This window comes from Salminus brasiliensis, chromosome 5 (genome assembly GCF_030463535.1).
Source record: "Salminus brasiliensis chromosome 5, fSalBra1.hap2, whole genome shotgun sequence".
NCBI classification, from domain to species: domain Eukaryota; kingdom Metazoa; phylum Chordata; class Actinopteri; order Characiformes; family Bryconidae; genus Salminus; species Salminus brasiliensis.
Window position 1 is genome coordinate 26,657,718 of NC_132882.1, and position 22,012 is coordinate 26,679,729.

General features: G+C 39.4%; 1 protein-coding gene across 13 annotated transcripts in view; it reads right to left on the reverse strand.

Annotated features, from left to right (window-relative positions):
• Positions 1-13,369: 13,369 nt before the first annotated feature.
• Positions 13,370-22,012, reverse strand: part of ptprma (protein tyrosine phosphatase receptor type Ma) — a 229,131-nt gene continuing 220,488 nt past the window's right edge. For all 13 annotated transcript variants that reach the window (XM_072680004.1, XM_072680005.1, XM_072680002.1 and 10 more), the window contains 8 exons: positions 21,832-21,967; positions 20,423-20,572; positions 19,872-20,045; positions 18,319-18,450; positions 17,293-17,418; positions 16,313-16,476; positions 14,563-14,698; positions 13,370-14,401 (listed from right to left, as the gene is read on the reverse strand). In XM_072680004.1, coding sequence (XP_072536105.1) covers positions 14,348-14,401; positions 14,563-14,698; positions 16,313-16,476; positions 17,293-17,418; positions 18,319-18,450; positions 19,872-20,045; positions 20,423-20,572; positions 21,832-21,967 — 1,072 coding nt within the window. In that variant the 3' untranslated portion in view covers positions 13,370-14,347. The remainder of the gene's footprint in view (positions 14,402-14,562; positions 14,699-16,312; positions 16,477-17,292; positions 17,419-18,318; positions 18,451-19,871; positions 20,046-20,422; positions 20,573-21,831; positions 21,968-22,012) is intronic.

The window sequence follows — 22,012 nt, forward strand, 5'->3', positions numbered from 1 at the left end:
GCGGTTTGTGGTTGGTCAGAGTTTTCCGAACGTGCCATTGAACGCTCTGTTGCGTAAAGACAAGAGCAAAATTGAAACGAGAGTCTTTCCGCTCTGACCAATTGCATGAGATGAGTTATAATTATGTGGGGCTCACCGTTCAATGTAACATATTAAATATCATTATCTACAGGTATCACGCTGGATGTTTTTCATTCGGGGAACAATACGCATGCCCAGTAGAGGGAGGACCTTGCCGCTGCTTATGACAGAAAGTTGGTTCATAACTTTCTCTTATATTTTCCATTCATGAAAAACTAAATAAATCTGTTAGGTCGAGGTGCTTATACATATTTTACTGAACTAGTCGCTTCACCCGGGAATAATAATAATAAAAAAAAACATTTTATTTGTTTCTTCACAATTTTCGCAAAAACTACTCATGTCCCAGCATATTTAAGGAATCGTAGTCATCAGGGGTTTGTGGTTGGTCAAATACTTCTGAAAGTGCTGTTGAGCGCTCTGATGTGTAAAGACTAGAGCAAAACTAAAACAAGAGTCTTCCTGCTCTGACCAATTACATCAGCTGAGTTATAATTATTTGGGGCTCGCTGTTCAATGTAGCATATTAAATACCAGTATCTACTGGTTTAACGCTGAGTTTTTTCAATCGGGAGAAAAACACGGATGCGCAGTAGAGGATGGACCTCGCCGCATGGTATGACAGAGAGTTGGTTCAAAACTTTCTCTTATTTTTTTCCATTCATGAAAAAACTAAATAAATCTGTCAGGCCAAGGTGGTTATACATATTTTATTGAAGTAGTCGCTGCACCTGGGAATAAGAAAAATAACATTTTATTTGTTTCTTCACAATTTTCGCAAAAACTACTCACGTCCCAGCATATTTAAGGATTCGTAATCAACAGCGGTTTGTGGTTGGTCAGATACTTCCGAACGTGCTATTGAGTGCTCTGATGCGTAAAGACAAGCTCAAAACTGAAACGAGAATCTTCCCGCTCTGACCAATTACATCAGCTGAGTTATAATTATTTGGGGCTCGCTGTTCAATGTAGCATATTGAAAACCAGTATCTACAGGTTTCACGCTGTATGTTTTTCAATAGGGGAACAACACGCATGCGCAGTTAGGGGCGGACCTCTCCGCAGCGTGAAAAAGAGTTGGTTCATAACTTTCTCTTATATTTTCCTTTCATGAAAAACTAAATAAATCTGCCAGGTCGAGGTGCTTGTACATATTTTATTGAACTAGTTGGTGCACCCGGGAATAAGAGAAGAAAACATTTGTTTTTTGTTTCTTTACAATATTCGCAATAACTGCTCATGTACCAGCATATTTGAGGAGTCGTTGTCAACAGCGGTTTGTGGTTGGTCAGATTTTTCCGAACGTGCCATTGAACGCTCTGTTGCGTAAAGACAAGAGCAAAATTGAAACGAGAGTCTTTCCGCTCTGACCAATTACATGAGATGAGTTATAATTATGTGGGGCTCACCGTTCAATGTAACATATTAAATATAATTATCTACTGGTTTCACGCTGTATGTTTTGCAATCGGGGAACAACACGCATGCGCAGTTAAGGGCGGACCTCTCTGCAGCGTGAAAAAGAGTTGGTTCATAACTTTCTCTTATATTTTCCATTCATGAAAAACTAAATAAATCTGCCAGGTCGAGGTGCTTGTACATATTTTATTGAACTAGTTGGTGCACCCGGGAATAAGAGAAGAAAACATTTTTTTTGTTTCTTTACAATATTCGCAATAACTGCTCATGTACCAGCTTATTTGAGGAGTCGTTGTCAACAGCGGTTTGTGGTTGGTCAGATTTTTCCGAACGTGCCATTGAACGCTCTGTTGCGTAAAGACAAGAGCAAAATTGAAACGAGTCTTTCCGCTCTGACCAATTACATGAGATGAGTTATAATTATGTGGGGCTCACCGTTCAATGTAACATATTAAATATCATTATCTACTGGTTTCACGCTGGATGGTTTTCAGTGGGGGAACAACACACATGCGCAGTTAAGGGCGGACCTCTCCGCAGCGTATGACAGAGAGTTGGTTCAAACCTTTCTCTTATTTTTTTCCATTTATGAAAAAAGTAAATAAATCTGTCAGGTCGAGGTGGTTATACATATTTTATGTAACTAGTTGCTGCACCCGGGAATAAGAAAAATAACATTTTATTTGTTTCTTCACAATTTTCGCAAAAACTACTCATGTCCCAGCACATTTAAGGAGTTGTAGTTAGACGGTGTTTGTGGTTGGTAAGATTCTTCCGAACGTGTTATTGAGCGCTCTGATGCGTAAAGACAAGAGCAAAATTGAAACGAGAGTCTTTCCGCTCTGACCAATTACATGCGCTGAGTTATAATTATTTGGGGCTCGCTGTTGAATGTAGCATATTAAATACCAGTATCTACTGGTTTCACGCTGTTTGTTTTTCATTCGGGGGAAATACACGCATGCGCATTTAATGGTTGATCTCCCCGCAGCTTATGACAAAGAGTTGGTTCATAACGTTCTCTTATATGTTCCATTCATGAAAAACTAAATAAATCTGCCAGGTCGAGGTGCTTGTACATATTTTATTGAACTAGTTGGTGCACCCGGGAATAAGAGAAAAAAAACATTTTTTTTGTTTCTTCACAATATTCGCAATAATTACTCATGTACAGACATATTCGAGGAGTAGTAGTGAACAGCCGTTTGTGGTTGGTCAGATTCTTCCGAACGTGGTGTTCAGCGCTCTGATGCGTAAAGACAAGAGCAAAATTGAAACGAGAGTCTTTCCGCTCTGACCAATTACATTCGCTGAGTTTTAATTATGTGGGGCTCGCTGTTCAATGTAGCATATTAAATACCAGTATCTACTGCTTTGACGCTGTATGTTTTTTAACCGGAGGAACAACACGCATGCGTATTTAAGGGTATTCATGAAAAACTAAAAAAATCTGTCAGTCCGACGTGTTTATACATATTTTATTGAACTAGTCGCACGTTATAATATTAAATACCAGTATGTACTGGTTTCACGCTGAGGTTTTCAAACGGGAGAACAACACGCATGCGCAGTAAAGGGCGGACCTCGCCGGGGCGTATGACAAAGAGTTGGTTCATATCTTTCTCTCATATTTACCATTCATGAAAAACTAAATAAATCTGCCAGGTCATGGTGCTTATACATATTTTATTGAACTAGTTGGTGCACCCGGGAATTAGAGAGGAAAACATTTTTTTTCTTCACCATTATCGCAATAACTACTCATGTCTCAGCGTATTAAAGGAGTCGTAGTCAGACAGCGTTTGTGGTTGGTAAGATTCTTTCGAACGTTTTACTGAGCGCTCTGATGCGTAAAGACAAGAGCAAAATTGAAACGGGAGTCTTTTCGCTCTGACCAATTACATGCGCTGAGTTATAATTATTTGGGGCTCGCTGTTGAATGTAGCATATTAAATACCAGTATCTACTGGTTTCACGCTGTTTGTTTTTCAATCGGTGGAAATACACGCATGCGCAGTTAATGGTGGACCTCCCCGCAGCTTATGACAGAGAGTTGGTTCATAACGTTCTCTTATATTTTCCATTCATGAAAAACTAAATAAATCTGTCAGGCCGAGGTGGTTATACATGTTTTATTGAACTAGTCGCTGGACCAGGGAATAAGAAAAAAACATTTTTTTTGTTTCTTTACAATTTTTGGAAAAACTACTCATGTCCCAGCATATTTAAGGAATCGTAGTCAACAGGGGTTTGTGGTTGGTCAAATACTTCTGAAAGTGCTTTTGAGCGCTCTGATGTGTAAAGACTAGAGCAAAACTAAAACAAGAGTCTTTCTGCTCTGGCCAATTACATTAGCTGAGTTATAATTATTTGGGGCTCGCTGTTCAATGTAGCATATTAAATACCAGTATCTACTGCTTTGACGCTGTATGTTTTTCAATCGGAGGAACAACACGCATGCGTATTTAAGGGCATTCATGAAAAACTAAAAAAAATCTGTCAGGTTGAGGTGGTTATACATCGTTTATTGAACTAGTCGGTGCACCTGGAAATAAGAAAAAAAATAGTGTTTTTCACCATTATCGCAATAACTATTCATGTCTCAGCATATTTAAGGACTCGTAGACAAACAGCATTTGTGGTCGATCAGATTCTTCAGAACCTGCTCTTGCGTCCTCTGATGCTCTAAAACAAGAGTAAAATAAAAAAACTGGATTCTTCCCGCTCTGACCAATTCAATCATGAAAGAGAGTTGGTTCGTAACTTTCTCTTAGGTTTATAATTATTTCGGTCTCGCTATTCAATGTAGCATATTGCAAAACAGGTTTGACGCTGTATGTTTTTCAATCGGGGAACAACACGCATGCGCAGTAGAGAGCGGACCTCGACGCAGCGTATGAAAGAGAGTTGGTTCATAATTTCCTCTTATTTTTTTCCATTTACAAAAAAACACAATAAAAAAAAACTAAATAAATCTTTCAGGCCAAGGTGGTCATATATATTTTATTTAAAAAGTCGCTGCAACCGGTAATAAAAAAAACAACAACTTTTTTTTTGTCTCTTCACCATTATTGCCATAACTTCTCATGTTCCAGCATATTTAAGGAGTCGTAGTCAGACGTTGTTTGTGGTTGTTCAAATTCTTTCCAACGTGCTATTGCGCGCTCTGATGTGTAAAGACAAAAACAAAACTAAAACGAGAGTCTTCCCGTTCTGATAAATTACATCAGTTTATTTATAATTATTTCTGCCGCGATGTTCAATGTAGCATATTGCAAAACAGGTTTGACGCAGTATGATTTTTCAATCAGGGGAACAACACGCATGCGCAGTAGAGGGCGGACGCAGCGTTTGACAGTGAGTTGCTTCATAACTTTCTCTCATTTTTTTCCATTCATGAAAAAACTCAATAAATCTGTCAGGTCGAGGTGCTAATACATATTTTATTGAACTAGTCGCTGCACCCGGGATTAAGAAAGAAACATTTTTTTGTCTCTTCACCATTATCGCCATAATTACTATTGTCCCAGCAAATTTAAGGAGTCGTAGTCATCAACTGTTTTTGGTTGGTCAGATTCTTCCATAGGTGCTATTGGGCGCTCCGATGCGTAAAGACAAGCTCAAAACTGAAACGAGAGTCTTCCCACTCTGACTAATTATGTCCGCGAGTTATAATTATTTGGGGCTCGCTGTTCAATGTAGCATATTGAAAACCAGTATCTACTGGTTTGACGCTGTATGTTTTTCAATCAATGAAAGAGAGTTGGTTCATAACTTTCTCTTATTTTTTTCCATTCAAGAAAAAGAAAATAAATCTGTCACATTGAGGTGGTTGAACATATTTTATTGAACTAGTCGGTGCACCCGGGAAAAAGAAAAAAACACTTTTTTGTCTATTTACCATTATCGCAATAAGTACTCATGTCTCAGTATATTTAAGGAGTCGTTGTCCAAAGACTTTTGTGGTTAATTAGATTCTTCCGAACGTGCTGTTGAGCGCTCTGATGCATAAAAACAAGAGTAAAGTTTAGAGTCTTACCGTTCTGACCGATTACACCTAGCTAATGCTTTAAAAACACCTCTAGACCCGTGTCTTCTAAACTTAAAAGGTTCCTCATCATAAAACAAATCTGATGTATTTGCAGCACTTCTACAAGAGAAATACATCTAACTGAGTAGTGGGGCAACATATAAAGTATACTCAGCTTTAATCTAAATGTGGTGTGTTTGTTGAGCAGTACAGCAGCGTTCAAAACGCAAAATCTGATATTTCATAATGTATCATATAATGTACAATGATACAGTATGGCATTGTTGGAAATTCATTGTCTATTGTTTTTTGCATGTTTGGCACTGTATAGTTTCAACGGGAGGAACCGCAAGATTGTATGATACACTGTCGTGGGGGTTGTGTGTTGGTGTGTGTTGCATAGGTATAGAGTAGATCAGACCCAGCAGCTCTGCTCAATATTTTTAACACCTTACTTAACTACTGTACTGAAAACAGTGGTCCAACCAAAACTATTCAGTCAACAGTTTCCTGTGAGCACCATACTGTAACCACTAATGAAAAACAGGAAGATGATCAACACAAACTGTGCAGCAAGAGATCTTCTTCTGTCTCTGATTTAAGTTTAAACATGCAACTTATAGGTAGTCACTGAGGTATTTTAGTGTTTAAAACCTCCAACAGTTCTTCTGTGTCTGATCTACTTGAACCAGCACAACGCACACAATAAAACACCAACACCACATCAGTGTCACTGGAGTGCTGAGAATGATCCACCACCAAAATAATAGCTGCTCTGTGGTGGTCCTGTGAGGGTCCTAATCATTGAAGAACAGGAGAAAGAAGGATAATAAAGTATACAGTGTAATAGATGAACTACAGTCTGTAATTGTAGAATTGTAAAGTGCACCTATGATAAGAGCTAATCAAATAGACAATGAGTGTAGATACCACAATATCTGTGTACCCAATAAAGTGACCAGTGAGTCTGTGTGTGTATATATATAGTTTATCCATTATTATAATTTACGTTGATTGTCTTAATACATTTGTGAAGTAAGGTTTTTTTGTTTGTTTGTTGTTTTTTTCAGTCATAGTGTTTCCCTGACACTGATTTCAGAGTGATAATCTGAAATGTCTTTAAAATGTCCTTTTTTTCTCATTAGGGTGCTCTGCACCACTAAACCTCTAAGCCTAGCGCACAGTTGCAACACTGCAGATTTATCCAATCAGAAACAAGCTAGATGACAGTCATATTGCACATGCCCAGTTGGACTCTCCTTTTTTCTGCAAGATTGCAGCCAGTTTTTACTGAGAGAATAAAAAATCAGTGACAAAAATAAAACTTTTATTGAACAGAATATTTCTTATAGTGTCTATACATGTTATTGCAACTGTCCCCACACTGTATTGCAACTGTCCATCATGACAACAATAATGAAAATTTGATAAACAATATAACAAAATAAAATGCAATTTTATTGGATTGATAATGAATACATTTCAATGGTCAGATGTTCCCTGTATATCAATAACTTTCTCTTTGAATAAATCAGACTGTCCTGCAATATTTTGCAATATATATGTTTCATGAATGGAAATACATGAAAAATGAGAATTAGACATAAAAATAAATCTTATTTATCCTCAAAATTCCTCTTTATTTCTCTGTCTCATTGTTGGTTATGCTCTCCCTCACAGTGTTTCTTCTTCTAGATCTTACTCAAACACAGACCTCAAATATTTGCACATACACCTACACTTTTTATACCATCTTTCTTGCTTTATCTTTCTTACCAGCTTTTCATTAGTGCAAAGCTGCAGCTGTCTTTAAATAATCTGTCAGGAACTTTTCCTGGAGGCCAGAAAAATCCCCTTTTTATTTACCTTTTTATTGAAATAGTTTTAGAGTGTTGTGTGGCAAATATCAAACTCTCTTGCAACAGATCTCACAGTTCTGTCCACATTGGTGCATCCATAGAAATCATAATTTAATGAATAATTCATAGAAGTCTCTCTTTGTGTTTTTTTTGTAAAGATGTGATGCCTATGGTAAATATTAGTTTTTGCAAAAGGTTAACAAGGTTATTTTGCCTTCTCCATTTTATCAAATAATTTAACTTAATGAACCATGTCAGAGCACAATTATATAAAAAAATAGTATAATTGTATTTATTTATTTTAGTAAGTAACCTTATCTGTGGACAGTTGCAACATTTTATTTACTATACATATAGTAACATATAGTAATTTACTATAATATTGTATTATTTATACATGTTGCATCAGTTAGAATATGTAAAAAATGCATAAATATGCATTAAACATGTTTACGTGAAATGCTGCGTCGGGCGTGTAGGCTAAAATCACAACAGCTGTAGATAAAAATACATAACAACATCTCAGGTGTAGATTATTTACAATATATTAATCTGATTAATGGATCTGGACCCTTTCACCCTGGACAGTTTAAGGTAACACAGGACACATGAGAACAGTCCATTAAAACTGCTGTTAGTTTTATTTAAAGTGATCTTAATCATAAAAATAAAATAAAAACATTTTAAAGTGCATTTGTAAAGTCACAAGGACATTATTCTGAAAACACATGCTCCTGTAGATCACATAAGGTTCCCTACCTTACTGGTACCCTGTTTCTAGCGTTACAGTGCACCCCGAGACGATAAAGTGAGGAAAAAACCATGCTAAAAACAAATAAGATAGTTTTTTTTTTCCCACACAAAAGGAGTTTGATTGTAAATGGTTGATTTTATATGTGCATCTCAGCTCCATGCATAAATACATCATATCTGTTGTAGATATCTATATATCTATTTTTTAACATAATATAAATCTGACACATTTTTTATTTTGTGTTTCATAATGTTGTGATCAACAGACCAATAGAATTGCTCGGAATTCAATCCTTTTATGTTGACATCCATTGAAAGATAAAATGTGTCCTCCTGTAAAGTTGCCGTTTTCCAAATATGATTTTTTTTAGGATGATGACTATTTTGGGATGTGGTCATTGTTGTCCTGGCTGTTTTTGAATGTGCCAGGCAGTTTGCCAGCTGTTTTAAAATGTGCCAGATGGTGTGCTGGTTGCTTTAAGGTGTGTTGTTTGGTGTGGTTTGACTTTGGCTGCTGCAGGACCATGACACACTTTTACAGAGCTTTGTGTAGAATATGGTCAGGACAAATTTGAACTCTTCACTGAACTGGCTTTATCTGTGGGAAAATCCTGAAATCACCACAGATTTCATTAAATGAACAGATATCAAAATTAAATCAAGACATTCAGACACTGAGTTTTCAAGACATATTTTAGATTTGTTTTTACTTTTACAGATGATATATACAATAATTACAGAATGGCTACATAAATGTAATTAATGAATTACCAGGATGTACAAACACGGCTCCTCCCAATAGCGGAAAAATTTTATAAAACACACATTGTAATAGTACTGTAATGTCTCCCTCTGCTGGTTTCAATGGGGAGTTCCTGAACAGGTCACGTGCTACAGTGTGCAAGGGCTCCGCCCTTCTCCTGAGGCTAATCTTCAGCATACAGGTGCAGTTCATTATTGTAATGATTAGGACTCCTCTAAAGCACCTCCCAGATTTGGGAGCTTTTGGTGAAGTCGATGTGATATTATGATTCTCTGAAATGGTTATGGTGCGGTGCTGTTTATTCTGGCTTTGACCCTTTGCTTTGTTCCTTGATCTGGATTATGGATTTGCTGGTGTTGTACCTGCCTGTCCTGATGATGAGCATTGCTATAGCCCTAAAAGTCTCTCTTCACATGCATTAGTACATACCCATACTGTTTTTTTCTAGTGTGGCTGAGAGTAGTGTGGCTGAGAGTAAGGGTGTTGTGTATGTAAAACCTATATGGCTGCAAAGTGGAATGTATCTGCAGTGCTTTCATTTTTATGTTGGTGAAAATGGGAGTATATGGGAGTAACTTGACACATTGCAAAAATGGGGTTGCAGTTTTGAGCATGTCACATGCATCCATACATGCCTTTAAATTTAATCACTCTGGCAGTGGGCCATGGAAATATCAGAGCAGCGACAGAGTCCTTTCTGAGGATTTGGAGGAGGATGTCAGCACTGCCTAGCCTTCCGCTGAGTGATGGAGGAGAGACAGAATCATCTGAAACGCCCAGAAAGTGTGAGGCCAACTGTGCTTCCCTGGGACTCCTGGCTATGGACAGCTTTGGCATCATCAGAGATCAAACCGACCAGCTCCCATTGATGGCCCCTCAGACCTGGTAAATTCCATGGGTTTCAAGCAGGTAAATTGCTGGGTTGATATTGCCAGAATTCCAACATGTTCAAACTCTTCCTGTTGGATCACTGTTCAAATACTCACTCTTACACATGTCGCCTATATGTGACCTTTTGCATTTCCTTGGGAAACAGCTATGGTGTTTGCTTTCTGCTTGAATGGGGCCTTTTTATAGAGGTTGGCCTTTATTAATTTCTAATTATAAACCTAGCAGGATAGCAAAGTTAAAATGTATTTAGTGTATTTTACAGTGTTAAACTGCCACAGAGGAAGAGACTGGGAAATCCATCCAATGCAATCCATGAATAATCAGACACTGACATGTTTTAATCAATATTGTTTATATTTGTACATTTTATTTGGTGAACCATAGATGGTCTTTTTTTCATACAAAATGTCTTCTGCTCAAAGGACCAAACATAACTGGGCCAATTAACACACTTGGAGTCATTCTCAAGAACTACCTGTCCTAGAGATACTGAGTGTCTTCCCCGCAGGTACATTATTGGTCTGTAATGCAGTCGCATTCAGTTGCTGCTTCTTTTAGGGAATTTTTGCCTTTAGTCTTGTCTTCAGTAAGTGAAACTGTCAGTAGGTCAGATTGCTGCCTTTTCCAGTCCAGAACATTGTACTCTGTTGGCCCTGAAAAACTTCTTTATAGAGTTTTAAACTTAGGTTGTGGTGCTGCAAGGTGAAGGTACATCTTGATTGAACCTGAGCAGAGCGACTGTCCAATATTTAAGCTTTACCCATGGCTGCATCTTCAGTAATTACATGCCAACTCACCTCCTCCTCCCTCCTCCCAGGCTGTAGTCTTGAGTTCCAGTTTGAACAAACAGATTTGACTGAAAGGTAAAAGCAGACCATCTATCTGGCCGTATAAATGCCTTAGCAAAGTTGAGTAAAAAGGCAAGAAATTTTTCATGATATTCTAATTTTATGACCAGCACCTGTACAGAGTACAAAGTGAAATGAAACAGACAGTGTCAGAAGCGTCTCGCCTGGGCTAAAGACAAAAAGGTCCAAAGTTATGTTCTCTGATGAAAGTAAATTTTGCATTTCCTTTGGAAATCAAGGTCCCAGAGTCTTAGGAAAGATATAAGATGCACAGAATCCACGTTGCTTGGGGTCCAGTGTAAAGTTTCCACAGTCAGTGATGGTTTGGGGTGCCATGTCTTCTGCTAGTGTTGGTCCACAGTGTTTACTGAGTTCCAAGGTCAACGCAGATGTCCAAGTTTTAGAGCACTTCATGCTTCCTGCTACTGACCAACTCCATGCCATGCCGCATTGCTGCAGTAATCCAGGCTAAAGGAGCCTCAACTAAGTATTGAGTGCTTTACATGGTCATATTTTTCATGTTCATACTTTTCATTTGGCCAACATTTCTAAAAATCCTTTTTTGTATTGGTCTTAAGTAATATTCTAATTTTCTGAGATACTGAGTTTGGGGTTTCATTAGTTGTCCATTATAACCATCAAAATAAAAAGAAATAAACACTTGAAATATCAGCCTGTGTGTAATGAATATAATATACAAGTTTCACTTTTTGAATAGAATTACTGAAATAAACTTTTTCATGATATTAAAATTATGACCAGCACCTGTATATGTAGTTGAAATGACAATAAAGCCTCTTAAATGATTTGACTTGACAATCCTAAATACAGTGTTAAGCTCAATAATTACATGCTTTCCAGTAGCCGCTAACTCAATTTATTGAGCTAAATGTATTATTTTATTATTTCAAGTATGCTGAATTAATCACAGTTCGGCCACGTTTGATGGCCAAGGTGACCAAATGCTAGTTTGATTGTATGTATCCTGTTGATCATTGGTTAGGCTACATAAAATGCATGCTGGAAAGTGTAGTTAGACAATGTTGATAACTGTAAATAATACTTTTTTTTAAATTGTCAAATTCATGAGGCGAAGGTATACAGTGCTGCACTAAAGAATATTGTATTCTATGATAAAATACATACTAAACACTAGTTTTATGATGGAATGTCCTTTTAACGTGTTTAAACCCTTTACTATGGTGTTAATTATGCATATCCCCAGCTGGGTGTCACCACCAAATTCTGTGATTATAGAGGGCGCAGTCCTGTTATCTGCTCACATGCCTTATGTAGTTTTTGGCAGTTACTCGGAAGCACAGTAATTTGTCTTCAGCAAGCATAATGACAAACATGTACATGTACAGTTTCAGTGTCTTTTAATTCTATAAATGTGCAGATAAGCACATCATTCACTGTTTTATTGTATAAATGTTTTATTTTGTCTGTGTGATTTCTGAGGTGTGGATCATGTCTAAGATTTCTTTAGTTCTCATAAGTGAGAAACTATGAATGAAACGCTGGTCTGCACATATTTGTGGAATTACATAACGTGAATGTTTGTCGCCATTTTTGGAAGGAAGCTAAAGTCTGTCAGAGTAATTTAAGTAGTGTGTGTGTGTGTGTGTGTGTGTGTGATGTGCTTGTGCATTGGAACAGATGTCTTGAAAAATGTATTTTAAAAAAATGCTGTTTATTTTCTTAAAATTCTGTATTTCTCTTAAAGCATCATATATGCAGACAGATTGGCTAAAACTAGTTATTCAACATATGCACCACACACAGGAAACCCCCTATATAAAAACTAATCATTGAGCAAATGCCGAGCTGACCACTTTAGACTAAATCTTCCTGCTGCTGCAGTCTGCATTCATGTCATCAGGTAAGACCAGCAATCACTCCCATTGAAGCTCTACATGCTCTGAGCACCATGTTTCACAGATTAGGGGGGATTGTGAGCAGTTCCTTTTCTTTCTCCTGGGAGTCAGTCCTGGTGCTTGCTGGACTTTTTTGGGTGCCCTGAAGCCTTTTTCACTGCAATTGAACCTCTTTACTACAAGTTCTTGAGGATCCAATAAATGGTTGGTTTAGGTGCCATCTTACCAGCAATGTCCTTATTTGTGCAATGCAATGATAACCGCGTGTGTTTCCTTGACTCTGACAGTGGTTAACAGAAGAAACCTTCAAGCGCCACCACCCTTTTAAAGGAAACAGTCTGCTCTTTTAATCAGCATGACTGTTATCAGCTGCTTTTTTCCCCTTAACACTTCTTCCTGAGCGAAAAGCTATGTTAGCAGGCGTTAGCAGCATTTTTGTGATTAATTTAATTTTCATGGCAAAGGAAGGATTTTTGCAGTTGATTGCAACTCTTCACCATAAAAGTGAAAGCACTGAACCGAGGTTTGTCAGTCTCAAACCTTTTGGCCGTGCTTGTATATGAAGGATAACATGTTTCTATTATTGTAGCCACTTATTTTTTATTTTAGCTAAAAGACTAATTGGTTTAGGGTCCCAGGTGGCCAATGCAATAATAGTGGATAATAATCAAGTTTAGAATCAACAATGCAGTGATGCACAGCTGGCTAACAAACGGTTAAGCAGCCAACTCTCCACTTCCCATATCGGTGCATCCCTTTAAATGGCAAAGCTAAACCAACAAAAATGATGCCACTGGACTGTCCCCAGTTTCCACCTGTAGAGAATAAAGAGACAGGGACACAGGGAGATCGGTATAGATATGTATGTATTTGTAAGTTTGAATTTTTCCATACAAGATAAATAAAAAGCTAACATTACATCCTGGTCACCATTATTATGCCAAGCCTGACAAAAGAGGGAGATAATAATGACCAAATAAAAACATGATTGTCACTCAATGTGCTTCACAAAAAAACTTTCAATGAATAAATAATCTGCCATCCTTCAAGTATTTACAATATTAACAAAATGATCACGAATATAAGCTTTGGATCTTTTGACATGACATTAAGCTTGCTCGTGGACAGCTTCAGCAGTGCTCCACCTTTTAACACAACAACTTTTTGCAGCAATCACAATAATGGCAACGTAACAGTTAGCATCCGTGCTCTTAATGCCAGTTTTTCGCTTCAGCTACACATCATTCTGTCTCCTATTAACAAACAGAAGTAGAAAATCAAATAAAAAATCAGTGATAAAAAAATAAAGACGTCCACATTAGTCATCCAACAAGGATCAAAAGGCAAGACACAGGAGTCACAGGCAGGAGGAAGGAGCAGGAGGAAAGAAAACTGCCTAAATGGGTGAGACGGGACCAACAAAGAGATAGGTATATCAGTGTGCTCGCTGAAGAGAAGACGTGTAACATGAGGGCGGGGGAGTGTGTGACCTGGCCAGCTCGCGCTGAAATTTACATACACAGAACAGAAGGGACAGGAGTGGGGCTAAAGGTCAGAGTTTAAATTTCAAACTGTGGACAGTTCAGCTGGACAGTGCAAGTCCGGTCCTCCGTTTGGACTCTGAAGACCATATTTCCCAACCACGTTCAGCCAAAGTCGCCGCTACACTGGTCCGAGCAGTGCACTTCTTCGCGTCTCAAGTCCACCCCTTTGACATTCATGCGTGGTATAGTCTCTATGTAGGGAAAGAAAAGGGCCACGGGACAGTTGGGGGCGGGGGCGGGGGCGGGAGCGTGGGGGGGGGGGGGGGTGTTTCTCCAGACCACTTAGCCAGAATTCAAGTACTCCAGTGCCACTTCATAACAGAATTTGTACTGATCCTGCGGGAGGAGAACACAGTGGTCAGGGGGAATGAAATCACAAAAAGGAAGCACCTTATTGACTTGGCTTGTAACTAACTACATTTAGAGATCTGTACAAAAGAGCTGTACAAAATCTGTGCTAGCTGAACAGACCCTTGGTGATAAGTGTTGACGCTTACCAATAGGTCCACCATGTTGGGCTTGTTGTTCCTCAGTGTTTTGACAGCATGGAATACATCCACAGAGCGCTGGTGCCTAAGCATCTCACACACAATACTGATTGCACAGAAGGTCCCACTGCGTCCACCTCCATTTCTGAAGAGGGAGAGAGACAGACAGATTGATCAGTATTTCACTGAACACAGCTCAGCTTAGATAAATCTTATTGCACAACATCTAGCTGCTGATAACTGTGGAATGTCTCCAAATGTTTTACAGATGTAAGGTTGGAGGAAACGCTCCTAAAAGCACCATCCTGCCCAGTTTTGTGGTATGCCCACTAGATGGTGCCCCTCTCCCTCTGATCGGCTCTAATAGTGCAGGGTCTCAAGATTGCTGCCTGGAGCTCCTGCCATGCAGAGAGCCAAACACTTCAGCATGACTGTTTCCTATTATTTACCACAGCCCCAGTCTGCATGCTTCACAAGCTAGGAGTACTGACCCTGGCTTTGAATAGACATTACAATTCGGCTCTCAACCCCCTCAAATGGCCTTGGCGTGTTGTAGAATGTGTTTAAAACTGGCTCAGGGAACGCAGAGGAAGTTATAGTGGAATGTTCAGAGCAGGCCCTGTTGTTTAGCTCTGAAGTGTCGGCATCCTGATGTTTACTTGCAGTTCTGCAGATGGTAAATAGCACAGGATGGGTGGGGCAACAACATTGTATGATGTTAATGTAGAAGCAACTCCTGCTGTTTAAATGTGAGAGTGTGTGTGTGTTCGTATGGACTTTGTATTAAAGCTAAAGAGGATAAATGGACTAATGTCAGGACCAACAAAACATGTACATATGGCCTTACGTCCTGACACTGCATTACAAACAAACTTAAGGTTGTGTGTGTGTGAGAAAGGGGAAGCTGTGAGATTGGAATCAGGCTGGGAATCTAATAAAAGTCACATGGATCCTCTTTTCCTCACGACCTGGTGGATGGAGATGGGGGAATGGAGGCCTGTTCTCAGGAGCACAGGGCCAGATTAGCTACATGGCGGCCCGGCCTGCACACTTTCTCCTGGGCACACTGATCTCATTTTCTAGCCAGCCAGGGCCTCGGGAAACCCCCCCAACACCCCTCCCTACCCTGCCAATCCCTCCGAAATGGGAGCACAGATAAGACGGAGGTGAGATTGCACAGAGACACAATGCCTGAGGGGGTGGGGGGGGGGGGGGGGTGGGGGGTCTCACAGGAGAGACTTGCGCTAAATCTGGGCAGCAGCATGGAATGAGGTTTGATTTGAATTTATATGGTAACTCTACTGTATGACCTCATTTGACACAGATCATAGCTAGTCACATATTATTTACATATCAGCATATCGTTACAGTATCAACAAACTAACTAATATCACAGGTATATCCAAGTAAAAGGTCATTCTGCTAAAAGCTGTAATGAGTAACGGTACATTCACACTGCTGTACTGGCCTCTGTGTTGGCAGGCAGGTGTTAATTTGACCCACTGTAGAACAACAGCAGTATTTTTTCAAATGGCAGAACGTGATAATCTCAGTTTAACAGGCAGACAAGAGCTAACTTCCTCCACCTCTAAAGTGATCAGTGGAGCAGAAGATGAGTACAAACCTTCGGACAAAATCACACCCTGGAGGATCATAACAGCAATGGTCAGATGCAATAACACCCAGTGCCAAATATAAGCGTGTGTATTTAATGCTGTATCAAGATATTCAATAGAGACAATGCGTGTGTGGCACTCACAGGCAGTGCACCACGGTGCGGCCCTCTCCTCCATCGTATTCCTCCTGCCACTTGTCCACCTGGCGAATGAGTTTGAGGAAGGAGCGTTTGGACACTGGTGTGTCTCTGTACATGGGCCAGCCCAGGAACTGAAACTGCTGCACCATGCGGTACCCGTCCTGCGGCTGTGGGGACACAACAAGCTATGTTTACCACAAACAGAAATATGCCTAAATATGCCTTAATATTTACACAAAATGGCATCTATGGCATCCTGATGTCTATAAATATGAATAAAATCACATTGTAAAGCTAAATACAGGTATGGTGGCCTTGTAATCTGGGAGATGTAGCCACTTTACCAAGATCTAGAAGAAGGCCCAAAAAGACACTCTCAGCTCAGAGGAAATGACTTTGGATGGTCTGGAACAATCTGCGAACCACCAACTGTTAAGCATGGTGGTGGTAGCAACATGCTCTGGGGCTGTTTTGCTGCTAGTGGAACTAGTACATTGCACAAAGTGGATATAATAATACTGTAACCACGACACAACTGAGTGCTCCATCAGGACAATGACCTCAAACACATATAGAAGGTGGTGGTAGAATGAATCAATTGGGCTAACATTAAGCCTTAGGCAAGGCCTTTCTGAAGTCCTGACCTTAACCCTATTAAAAATATGGGGACTGTACCAATGGCAGGTGAAATCTGGGACTGTGCCAGGAAACCAACAAATCTAAGTGAACTCTACCAATTCTACTAAGAAGAGTTGTGCAATATCCAACCAGAGAAGCTGAGGCTAGAATTTTGCCCATACCTTTATCTATTTTATAGATAACAGTATGTCATACAGTGTGCAAAACCACAAGTAAAAAGTAAGTTTTTGTAAATTGTAAATTGTAAATTGCTTACATTTTCTCAAAATTCTGTAATTAAATTTACTTTAACTTTCAAGTAGGTGTGTGTGTGTGTCTGTGTATTTGTGACTAAGCATACATACCCGTGCAGCATTGTAGATGCGGAATATCCTACTAATAATGTCCTCCTCCAAGTCAGCAGATACAAACTCCACCTGAATGGGTCCATGTCTGTGTACACCATTCTCAGGCCAGTATTGTGGACACAGCTACACAGAAAGAATGCATACGTACATGCATATTACAATCATACATTCATCACAGCAAAACGCCAACACAGCATACACTTTTTTGCATTTGTCTTTAGTTATAAAAAGTATGGTGTAGCTTACTGGATTTATTCAAGAACAATAACAAATAGTAAGTGTTCTTATGGCTTTACAGTGTTACAATGTCCATGTTTCATTTACAGCTGTAAACAGATACAAGCTAAATCATGCTCTAGTGTGGTGCAAAAAGGCTTTTTAGCATTAATGGATATGGTCTTTAATGGTCTATAATCTGTTATGTCTACCATTGCAATTTGAATGTTTGTAGCGGTCTGTAATGAATATTGGCCAGACATTTTCTGACAATCATAGCACATAATGTTTTTATGAGCCTACATTGCTAACGCCAGCACTTAGCACTATCAGCTATTGGTGAAGGTTAAAAGTATGACTGCTGTGCTACTAAATCTTTAGCTTCCAGGCTTTCAGACAAACTGTACATGATGAGCTTTGGGGTAAATAATTTGTTTTATTGAAAATATTACCTTAATATCTGTTAAAGTGAAAAAAAAACTGCTCTAAATGTACCACAGCATAATGCACGTACACTATGACGAGCGGCTGCATTTCTTTTGTGCAGGCTGCAGTGGAGACTGAAAGGCTAGCTCTGACAGGGCAGTCTGGGTTGGGTGCGAGTACAGATCTTTGATCCAGGGCAGCCTGTCAGTGCCCTCAGGCCACAAAAGCCAAGCTCACATACATCTACCAGTTTTCAACTCCCCTTCCATACCTGTTGGCTTCCCATCATAAACCATTTATATGTATGTGTGTGCGTGCATGTGAGGAGGGGGCGGGTTGGGAGACAAAGAGAAAAGTGAGAAGGCGAAACACACACTGTACCTGGGCAGGGTCCACATCATTCAGCATTACTATAGATGTACAATGGTAGTCCAGGACCAGCCTCCAGAAATCTTTTACAGTGTTGGGCAAAGGATGCTGGGTAACGATGAAAGCAGATGGTTGCTTGTAGCTCTGTAGAGTGGTGCATGAGAGAGAGATGGAAAAAGAAGGAATAGAAGCCAGAGGAGAGAGAGATAGTACAGAGAGAAAGCGTGAGTGTCAGCACTTTTGGTAAGAACTGCAGTACAGAGAGAATATGCACGTCTTTAGTTGACTAATTGACATAAGAGGCGCTTCATTTCAGGCGTTTTTGCTTGTTATGCCCATACTCCATGCTACTGCTACTGACATTTCCATTTGCTCTAATGAAAATAAATGCTCCCTTACCGGGCTTAGAACATATTTTCCATAAAAGCAATTTAGATTGACTCATATAATGGTAGTTTAGGGAAGAAAAAAAAACATACACAGTTATGAATTAGTTTTATCCATTTCCATGACAATGAAATGAATCAATTCCATCTGTTTTTTAATCATTCTCAATAAGCACATAATTGTGCATGGCATACAGGGAGAAGCGGTTCCCATCTATCATATTGTTTTCCCCCACTGTTCTGCCTTGGCTTTCTGGAGAAAAACAAGTGATTATTATAGAGACAAATGTGCAATTTACTTTCCCACGTGGACACACCAGTACTGCTGAATCGAGAAATCTGATCTACTTGATGCTCTCACTCGCTCTCTGTCTTATCCACTTACATGTCTTTCCTAACCTTACTCATCCCCTCCCTTCCACCCCACCCTACTAACTTACTAATTGTAATGCGTCATGTCATTTTAAAGAGTGCTTTTTGGATAGCAGGTGTTATAGCAAAATGTACCTTCATGCCCTTTACATCTAGTGGTGAGGAGTAATATACACACCCCTGTGTTCAACCTGCATCTGTTTATACTGAAGATTTACTACAGCCTATATTCTATAGTTTCCTTTCTATTTTTTAACTAAAGTGTACTTTTCATTATTCCTTAGAATTGAGCGGCATGTTTTCACTGTATTGTTAACGTAATAATGTAAACTCTGCTCTGATTGGCTGCCTTGTTATTGTGCTTCATTCGAAAAGCTTTACCTGTGTAGGTTAAAAAAAGCCCACTAAACCCACAGTCATCACAGTTTTCATATACGACCTATACTGACTGGGGAGTGACAGACATGCTTTTACAAGTTTTCCATAGCACATTAAACTCAAACTAAAAGCAAGGAAATCAGAAGGGCCAGGATTCATTTGGCCTCTATCAATCCTGGAATCCGATGACCCAGTTACAATATAAGCTTAGTTGTCTATTACAAAATCTCTTTAACACGTGTCAAGGTTTCTTACTCTATGACTGAAGCTGATAACAAAAAAAAATCCTAATGGACATGTTTAATCTTATAAAAAGCAGTGCTTTTAATTGCACCCTGCAAGTACCAGGGCAACCTAATGACCGTACATTGACATTTATTAAGAGTGACTAGGTTGGGTGAAGCAGTGGCGTTACGCTGCTGTACGTACGTCCATTAGGGCAGCGTTGATGTAGTTGCTGCTCTCTCCATCGATTGTGATGAGGAAGGGCAGGCAGCGGTCAGGTGGGAGAACGTCCATACACCGGTTCTTCTCGTGGTTGCGTGGAAGCAGAGCAATGCTGCAGTCCTCCACACGCAGGGTGGGTGTTACCATGTTCAGAGTCTGAGCACAACACAAGTCAACATTTTAAATGATTAAACTGCTAACACTGAACATTTAAAAAATACCCTTCTAATAAACGCATTTAGCTACTTAATGTTGCACTCATTGCTGACACACATGTGCAAATGCACACACACATTCAGCTTTTCCAGTCCCTGTAGAGGCCAATAGCACTCTCTGGAGCAGATAGACATTCAATTATTGGCACCATGCCTAATGCCAGACATGGGCTAGAGGGGTATAAAGCCCTTGCTGCTGAATTCTACCAAATCCTATCAGCAATATTCCAAAATCTAGACTACCAACAAATGCAGTATAAATTCTTTTTAATACCCTTGATTTTGAAACAAAGAATGAGCATGTGTCCCAATACTCACTCTAAACTCCTCTTTAATTTGGCTGGAGTTGGTCTGAGGATCCAGACGGTTCATGTCGTAATAGACTGAACGCAGCTGATTGGCCGGGATGGTGGTGTCACCACATAAACACGCCTCCAGTATAGCATCATGAATGAACACATACTGCTCCTAAGAAAAACAATTAGACAACATTTTCAGCCTAACAAAGAAAAAAACAATGTTAGGTATTTTGTGGTTGGATTACAGTTTTTGTACTATAAAGCCAAAGCATTGTAATGTACTACAAATGCTATATATACTATAGATGGCATCAGATTAATAATATACTTTCTCATCCATTACATTAGCAAATGATCTGCATGTTCTGAGTTACAGCTTTTCTTAGCTCATGTCTGGTCAGGTCAAACTCAATTTCCAGGTGCCACAATGATCGGCTGGGCGCCACCAGTGGAGCATCAGTCCCTCCTTCAGCGCTCTACCCTCACACACGCTGACCTGCTTGCTTGACGTTAATCTTTCATGAAGTGACATTTGCGAAAATGTCTTGAGATGTCATTTTTGACAAAAGTCTCCAGCATGAGGGTCAGTGGCTTTCAGGCTAGGCTACTGTAGTGTCATTGCTGACTCTACTGTCCTTCACACTGCTTAGCGGTTAAACTGATTCTCAGGCCATACAGTCATATTAAGAAACACAATGAGAAGTTTTCACTTTTCTCTGTTTTTACCAGGGAGAAATGAGTATTCAAGGATTCAAGGAGACTTTATTGTCATTCGCATCGCATGTGGTAAAGGGGTGGAATACAATTCAGATCTCAAGGTCCTAGTTACACCCAAAGAGCAATTATGAGTAAATAAACTAATAATAAAAACATCCAGAATAAGAGGTGTAGACATAAATAAAAAAAAAAATAAAAAAATGATTATTTCTTGGGAAACATAATAAGAAAGGGCTAAATCTTCATGCAGATTAATTTCTTCGAATATTATCTGGTTCATATGCATCACAATTTGCATGCTGTAGTTTCTAAAACTTTTCATTTGGATCTGTTTTCACCCATCTGCCTCAATTTGCTACATTAATTTAAAACTAACAATTTTACAGGGTGTGAGCAACTTCATTTGTCTTCATTATATACTTGTTCTGAGCTGGTGAACAGAACGATTTACATAAAAACAGCACTCTCATGTGCCTATTTAAGGGTTGTCACGTCAAATGATAAGTCAGATGATAAACAGATAAAACAGATGGAAATAAAGTCAAACTCAGCTATGTTCACAGCTCTGCAGAGTGATGGTTGAAGTTTGTAGATGGGTAAACACCTGTGAATCGGTGTGGACATCAGTGCGTGTATGTGTGTTTGTCGATGAATGGTGTGATGTAAAGCTGTGTGAATCTGCGTGAGGCCACTTGGAAGTGCCTGAAGTACCTCGGTTTGGACCATGTTGACTCTGCGCGATCTGAGCTCTCGTACACAGTTGTAGATGTCCACCACACCTTCGCGCTCAGCCATGTCCAACATGATGTCGATGACAATGAAGCAGCCAGTGCGGCCAGCACCAGCACTATGTCAGAGAGACAGAGATGAATGTGTGGGATTGTGGTCAGAA